This window comes from Frieseomelitta varia, unplaced genomic scaffold (assembly GCF_011392965.1).
Source record: "Frieseomelitta varia isolate USP_RPSP 00005682 unplaced genomic scaffold, Fvar_1.2 scaffold_563, whole genome shotgun sequence".
NCBI classification, from domain to species: domain Eukaryota; kingdom Metazoa; phylum Arthropoda; class Insecta; order Hymenoptera; family Apidae; genus Frieseomelitta; species Frieseomelitta varia.
This window is the reverse complement of record NW_025110327.1, coordinates 282,346-290,255: the sequence shown is the minus strand read 5'-3', so window position 1 is coordinate 290,255 and position 7,910 is coordinate 282,346. Positions and strand designations below refer to the sequence as shown.

General features: G+C 41.7%; 2 protein-coding genes across 3 annotated transcripts in view; both read left to right on the top strand.

Moving 5' to 3' along the window:
- Positions 1-2,507, top strand: part of LOC122533943 (low density lipoprotein receptor adapter protein 1-B-like) — a 10,994-nt gene extending 8,487 nt beyond the window's left edge. Inside the window, exon 5 of the mRNA XM_043664128.1 lies at positions 453-2,507. Coding sequence (XP_043520063.1) covers positions 453-641 — 189 coding nt within the window. The 3' untranslated portion in view covers positions 642-2,507. The remainder of the gene's footprint in view (positions 1-452) is intronic.
- A 3,077-nt stretch (positions 2,508-5,584) lies between these two features.
- Positions 5,585-7,910, top strand: part of LOC122533949 (beta-1,4-N-acetylgalactosaminyltransferase bre-4-like) — a 70,488-nt gene continuing 68,162 nt past the window's right edge. The window contains exon 1 of one of the 2 annotated variants that reach the window (XM_043664140.1): positions 5,585-6,141. The gene's annotated coding sequence lies outside the window, so the exon portion shown is untranslated. Of the gene's footprint in view, positions 6,146-7,910 lie in introns of both variants that reach the window. The other variant, XM_043664141.1, reaches the window with a different exon arrangement.

Genomic DNA, 7,910 nt, shown 5'->3' with positions numbered 1-7,910 from the left:
AAAAAGGAAAAACGTATCGAGAAATCGGTCATCTTTTAAAATTAAGTAAGAGTATCGTGGCTGATATTGTATGGAGATACAACGGTGAATTAGTATTAGAAATAATAAAGGATACGTGTATAAGCGTCGTCAAATTTACTATCGGCAGCTTTATGAAAACATTTAATCATTGTCTCCTTTTCCTTTTCTAATATATTAATATTTTATTTACCAGTATTATACCTTGTATTATACCGAAATACATCTACCGACCTAACATCGTTTCGATAGCATCATACCGTAATTCGCACCATTTCGGTTTCATCAAACGTAATCGAATAGTAACCTAAAAATATCGATATTTTATCGGTACTCTCTCTTTCTCTATCGAATAAAAATAAAAATATTTCTGGTAAAAATACCAGCGCGCACTACGAAGATCGATCGACGATGTTTTCCTCTGGCATTTTCAGGTTTGCTTCGAGGAGGAAGACGGGAAGAAGATGCAGAAGGGCAAGAGCAACGCCACTAGCATCCCTATGACGACTTTGAGACACAGCGCGACGCCGGCGTCGCACCACGTTGTACCGAGGCCGGCGACCGGCTTTAAAATTCAAAACGCCTGGGGTGAATCGAGATCCGTGGACTTGATGTGCTCGTAGCAGGCGTAGCCCATGGCCGACAGCTTCCGAGACGTGCCGTTGATCACCGGCCTGTGGAAGCATTTGTCGAACAGCGGCCAACCGAAGAAGATGAAGCAGTAGGATCTAATCATCATCTCGCGGTATATCGCTCTTGGATCGATTGGAGAACGATCGTGAGGAAGGAGATGCTTCTTTGGCGAATGCCCGATATTTCGAGAACATTCGAGAGGCGAATGCCAGCCGATCGATTCCGGATTCGTTTGCACCCGGCTACCTTTCGAGAAAATCCCTGCTCTTTTGTGAGACTTAGGCTTCGTCGTACGTTGCTTGCCGATATTTTCACGAAGTATGTCGCCATGTAAGTTGTGTGATCTTCCACCTCGAGTACGTTTTACCGCCGATCGAGGAACGATCGATATCGAGCTGAAAGAAATCGACGACGGGAGGACGGTTTTTGTTTCACCACTGAGGAAACGGGAACAATTTTTCGAAACGGCTTTTTGTACGTACGAGACGCGTGTATCCGTGCCAATTCCTTCACACATATCGTATACGATTTTCTATTGCCGTGTTTTATCGAGCCGTGCGCGTCTAACTGTTCACAACGGGCGATCATTTCTTTTCGAACGACTCTCGCAGCAAATCAAAAAGACACTTGAAAAGTAAAAGGAGACGAACTATACAAAAATTCGTCGCACGACGAAACGATACGTAATCCCTGCAATTATTCTCTAGTTAGTTGCGATCGAGCTTCATTCGTCGTTAAATAGCTGGGCTATTTTCTAGTTGGACAACCTTTCAATTTCGTAGGTTTACGATTAGGCTAGTAACAGAGAATATACGTTATACTTTTGATATCGCGTTTTTTACGTTGTAACTATTAAATAACGTTAATTCCCCACCCCCCCTCCCTTTCTTTCTGATTATCTTTAGATAATTATCTTTTCAACGATCTTTTTAATTATCTTTAAATAATTTGTAGAGATTAAGCGTGTCCCTTCGAAACATGTATTAATAGACACTATTGCCAAAATGATTCTAATCGAGTCTGCGAGATAAGAGTAATTTGACGTTAGAGACCGTGCATTGGAAGCATATATCCCATCTAGCGTGTTAACTGTCGAAATTTCCCATATCATTCCGCGCGGAATTTGCGTTGAGCGTGAAAGTATGTCGCTTAAAGGGTACCTCGCGATGCCTGAACGATATATTTATCTGTGACAAGGGTGACTCGCGAATGCAATTGTTCACTCAAGATGTTGCTTTCAAGTTTCAAGTTACAATCATCGTTGTATGGTTGTTGTCAAAACTTTTTCAAGAACGTACGTCGTCATTCATTTCGTCACAACATATCCGAACAATTCTCTGTTCCTGACGTGCGTGAAAAAAAAAAAGAAAAAAAAAGAAAACGATAGCATTTACGATGTCCGATGTTATACATAATATGCGAAGGTTCGTTGTCTGAATCTAGTTGAACGTAGTCGGCTATTTTCGTAGGGAATTCGATAGATGTATAGCATGAAATGGTATTATACAATCATTGTATGCTGTTCGTAACGTTCGCGGTTATTTGTGAGAAATGTCGGCCGATTTGCAGCAAGATTTCACCAATTTGTTCCGTTCTCAGAAACGCGGATCGAGTTGAAAATCGATTCGTGTTTGTTGTCGAGTGGTTTTTCGGTGATTTGAAAGAGAGGAAAAAGAAAAAGGACAACCGAGCGATATAAATTCGCATTTCGTCGACAATTGAAAATACTGAATGATAATTTTTCTCAATGGTCGCGACAAGATCGGCGCGATCGGCATTTTTGCAGTTGCGCAACGATATAATATCAGTAAGTGTTTGAATATAAGTACATGTTAAATACACTCGTACATATCTAATCGTGCTTCATCACTGGACAACCTAATCACCATTTCCCTCTCTATTAATCTCAACGTCTGAATATCCGCTTTAAACGTCGCGTGTTCTCGCATGATTTTGCAAAAGCGCATTAGCTATTTACAGTATACCTTTTATTGATTTTGTGTTTTGTGCACGAGCGTCTCCCAGTTTCCGTAGATGCATTCAAGATGGCGATAGGCATCAGCTCCAAAAATAAATTGCCTAATGCACGCGAGCCTAGCATCACCTTCAATCGAACGGAATTCATTACGGCGCTGTTACGGTTAATCGGACGGAGATCAAACAAAGATTCTCTCGTTCGAATTTTGTACGAAAGATTATATGATAAGGCAGTTCGTTGTCCGGCTGCGACACCAGATGGAGACGTCTGCACAAAGTAAATTCCTTGCCGAAAATTGACTGTATCAAATCGCATTAAACGAGGGTTCGTTTATTGATTACAAACGTTGTTATCAGCTCTGGCAGCCGCGTAATTGAACTAACATTATTAGCGAAATTTTATGAAGCTAATGAACTCTTTTGTGCGCCGCTAACAAGCTTGGTAATAAAAACAAATTAAATCTAAATTACTGTTAGCGCGAGTTGCTAATTGGTGCCGAGTTGATTTTAGAAATTGGTGATTATTAATTTTATCTCACAGTAAAAAAAAAAGGGAGGGAGGCAGCTCTTCAGTGAATATTAACCACGACGTTTTGAATTAATTTTGTTTCGATTTTCTAAAATTACGACAAATGGTAGCAGTTGCTTCTACAACAGGCAGCTTGTCTTTTATCAATTTAGTAGTATTAACAATTACCAAGTTATTCAGGATTTTATTGAATTTCTTTCATCGATGCAACGATGGCTGTTTCGATGTAGCAGAAATTGGAGTAGATCAAGTTGAAACGTAATTGCACATTGGCAATTGGACAAAATCCGGTGGACGTGTTAATATGTATTCGATGGACTGACTGTACGAAGCAAAGAAGAGAACGTTAATACGGAGATGTTTCGAGGTTGCTCTACAGAAAACAGGCAAACGAGCGCGTTTCAGAAAAAGAAGAAGAGAGGAAGCGTAGAAAGCAAAGTCGTGGAGGTGGTTGGGGGGCAGGAGAGGGTGGTGCGAATAGAAAGGGTTGCCTCGTCGGCCAAAAGACGAAATAGACTACTCGTCACTGCGACTACTTAACTGCTGTTCGGTTTTGCAGATGCCCCAAATACGAAACTGCTTTCAGCCAACCTAGTTCCTTCGATCCGGTTTCTTCGTATTTTTAATCTCAAAAAAAAAAAGGAAAAAAAATTGTAACAGATCCATTTATAGAACTTCGATTGTGGATTTACGGATAATTTTAGGATGAAGATTCTCGTAGAAACGATTGGAAGTCAAGAATAGAAAGAGCACGATGTAAAGTTCCCACATTTCTGTTCTGACTTTGTTCTTGGTCGAGACTGATATTTGAAGATGAAATATTTTTATTCGATTCGTCTTTTTTTTTATTAATTAACTCAAAAGTCGAACGAAGGAAGAATTGTTAGAGAGACATGTACATATTCCTGACGTCACGCCGTGATTAAATAAACACTGGCCGAGTTTATCTGACAACGTGGAAATAATTTACGGTTCCAGCGTAATTTAACGGAGATGAATTATGGATAAACTTGGAGAGCGCGAACATTATTATTCGACATAAAATTTTGAAATTCTCGGAATGAGTGATTTGACAATTATCGTGCAAATGAGTACGAGAGAAATAACATATAACGGAATATGGAAATAATGGAAATGGGAAGAAGAGGGTGAGATATTTTCATCTCTCCCTCGACGATCATAATAATTAGACCTCGGATTTTATGCAAATTCATATTTTTATGAGTATAATTGAAGAAACGAGGTGTACATAGAAAATTGGTTCACACACTACATATTGTTATTGTTACTGAATATTAAATTTTGTTTTGTCCGCTACATAAAACGTGTATGTATATACAAACCTCTAGTTAATTACAACGTTTTATTTCCAAGATTCGTTAGAAGACTGAAAGAATCTTATGAAACGTTCGTTTAAACTAATGGCGGTCTATTGAAAGAAAGGGGAAACTTTCATAGAGTTGTTTAAACGAAGCGAAACGGAGCGAGAAACTCCATTCGTAAGTATTAACAAAGGCACGAGTGAAAGAGCTTGGCTGTGCAAATTTAATCGCGGTGCAAATAATACATTGGCCGAGAAAATAAAAAAAGAAACGGCAAGCTTGAAGAGTCCGGTGTCAATAGGAGCCGGAGGAACGAGTTCGACAACTGAAACAGGCTTGAGTCGAATTCAAAAGTCTCCCGTTAATAGCTTCCCTCTCGAGGGATTACTATTTACAAGTTCTTCCCGAACAGTTCGGAAGTTGACGTCGAACGGTACTGAAAACTGAATGAACCGCAGACCAAAAAAGGAAGATCGAAATCATTTAAACGATTTAACCACTTGCGCTAGTAACTGGTGCACGGACCGTAACGAGTGACCAAACCGTATACAACAATTCGTCTTCTTTTTTAAATTCATCGGTATATCACTGGACAGAAATTTGTTTTGCCTAGGTTATATTTTTAAATATACCTAGAGAACTGAGAAAATATTGCAATTTTGGGCCAAATAACGACGTATTCTTTTCCCCCCCCAATTTCGTTTCGTCATTTCGAATTTCCAACGAAACGAAGTTATCGTCGTGTCACGGTAGAGCGTTTAATTGAATACATTTGAAACAAAAAATATAGTTTTACTTGCCGAGTTATCGTAGCGGATGTGAGCCGTTCTCTCAGTTTCGTCAAACTCGAGCTTCTTTCCACAAATTCACCGAAATTCACTCCCGCTAATTCAAACGAGAAACGAACGGTTTTCCTCGTCACGCGAACGAACGGTTAACGGTTAAGAGGTTAGAGTAAATGGCGGGTAGATGTCGCGCGCGTGCGTGTTGGAGCGTCACAGAGTCAATATGGCGGCAGCGGTGCGGCAGTGAACCGCGTTCTTTGACACGATGCAAGTTACTGGCATTGCCGCGTGCAGGCGCTGCCGAGCGTGCGTCCGCCTCGGCCAAGGATGCTCGCGGTAAAGTGTCGTCTCGGGACCGAAGACTCGTGTCTTCCTCGACTGTCCGAGTTCACCGCGGGCTCGTCCAGCGGCAGCCGCGGCGATTGTTCGCGAATCGTTGACGTTCTGCTCTCCCGCGTGTCGTCATCTCGCCGTACATCCTGCAAGGACAGTGTCTGCTTTACCGTACGATCGTGCCTCTGAACGAAGGAGCCTCTGACACGGAGCGAGCGTGGTGTTGCTCCTGTAAACTGTACCCGCGGCACGGTAGGTTCCGCGAGTTCCTTGTCCTTTTGCTGGCGACGATGCTTTCTGTCAAGCGACACCGACACGATCACATGGTTGCCCGACGTTGCTTGCCCGGCCGCGATTCGCCGAGACGTTAATACTGTGTTACTTCCAACGGACCGATTGATCCTCGAAACGACCGAAAATGCGCGAGACGACGTTGAGATTCACTCGCCAGCCTTGAGAGGGTCTCTGGAAGCTGCGATCAAGGAAGAAGGAAAGAAAAACTTCAGGCATTTTCGTGGCGACTGTTGACAGAAGACATCGAACGGTGAGTAAGTGCCTTACATTGCCGAAATCCATCGGCACTTTGTTATCTTTCTTTCTTTTTTTTTTTTCTCCTGTTCGTTCGCTCACGTGACAGCTGACAGGCGCTGTCAGAGGCTGTCACGATGTCACCGATAGTGACGACACGTTCCTTCGACACGATGTTTCGTATCTTTCCTCGCCTTGTATCTTCTCGTCAATAAACCGTGAAAGCGGAATCTCTTCGATCGAAGGCACGATTAAGAGATTCTAAGCGTATGTAAATGGGTGTTTCCCGGAGGTTACGTCGGCGAACGCGAAATCTGTTCCGCTCGCCGATATCGCGCGGAATGTTTACGAACCGTGGAACAGGAACGCCAGAAGCGAAATACATATAACTCGAGGTTATTTTTTTCTGCGTGTGTACGTGTGTTTTGTGTTGACTTCTTTTCTCGAATACGCGGTTTCATCGAGCTCCGGCTCAGGCTCAGGCAAATTCGTCGTCATGGCGATGGTGTAATGGAATTATTCCGAAAAATGTAATGGAACGCACATTTTCACGTTGTAAAAATCGTCGAGAATTTCGGACTGCCGAGACACTCGGGAACGAGACGAGCCGGACAAAACGGAATCGTTTGCAAGACAAATAACACGTCTTTTATTCTTTATCGGCAAGCGCAGTCTGTTCAATGCGATCATTGTTGCCACGTTGCCTATTGTATTCTTTCATTCCGTTAGAGAGCCGGAATCGTTTTACTGGAATTATTCGAGATGTTTTCGTTCGTCGGAATTGAAATTTAATTAAACGGGCGAGCGATCGCCGGTCTCTGTTCGCCGCGAACCGCGTATTTCGTCTGTGTTGGTATATTTGAAAGAAGAATCACGGTCTCTTGAAAAATGTCGTTTACGCAGACTAACATTAATTAAAGATAATGTTAGTTCAACCGAACCAATAATTCGTTTTTTTTTTCTTTTCGTGAAACTGAATTTAAACATTAAATTGCATAAAAGATCAAAAACGAGTAAAACGAGTTTGTTTTCATTTAATCGAACTACCTCAAACTACTTCAAACACCATCGTCCGTGAATATTTCATCATTTCTAAATCGTAGAATTTATTTCAGAGCACGATACAATTTGCCGATAATTCAATGATTCATTGGTATAAATAATAGTCGCAGTAATTGAAGATTCATACCCTCAGATTAAACTTGCTCAGTAGCAGAACATCAAAGTGATTGAAAATGACAAAACAATTGTTTATCTTTAATTACATTCCAAATGTTTGCACGAATAGACCGTGAAACATCGTCGATTATGCGATGCGTAAATGTCTTGCTAATCCCTTCACTTTTAATTCGATTGATCTCGAGTTACACGACGAGATCAGAGAATTAATCGACTGGCAACGATTTTCAATCAATACGTCTGAAAATATCGATCGCTGCCGATATCGAAAGCTGCCGATGCCGCCAATCGCAACAATGCTCGCGCCAACGTGCAACAATGACTGAAATTCAGTGGAAATCCACTCTCGGCGACGCATTAGGTTAAAACAATGGGGGCCGTGCGTGCGATGACCTAAATGCGCCATAGTCCGCTTTTAATCTGCCGAGATGGAATGTATATATGCACGCATCTATGAACGTCAGCCGGCTACGGCTGACAGTAGGTCATCAATTTTTTAGCTGCCTTTTCCCCTCGCTCGGTTTCTACGTTTGCTCTGTGCGGTCGAGCGATGGATCGGCCGACAATTTTTTTTTCTTTTTTTTTTTTTTTTTTTTTTTTGAAAAA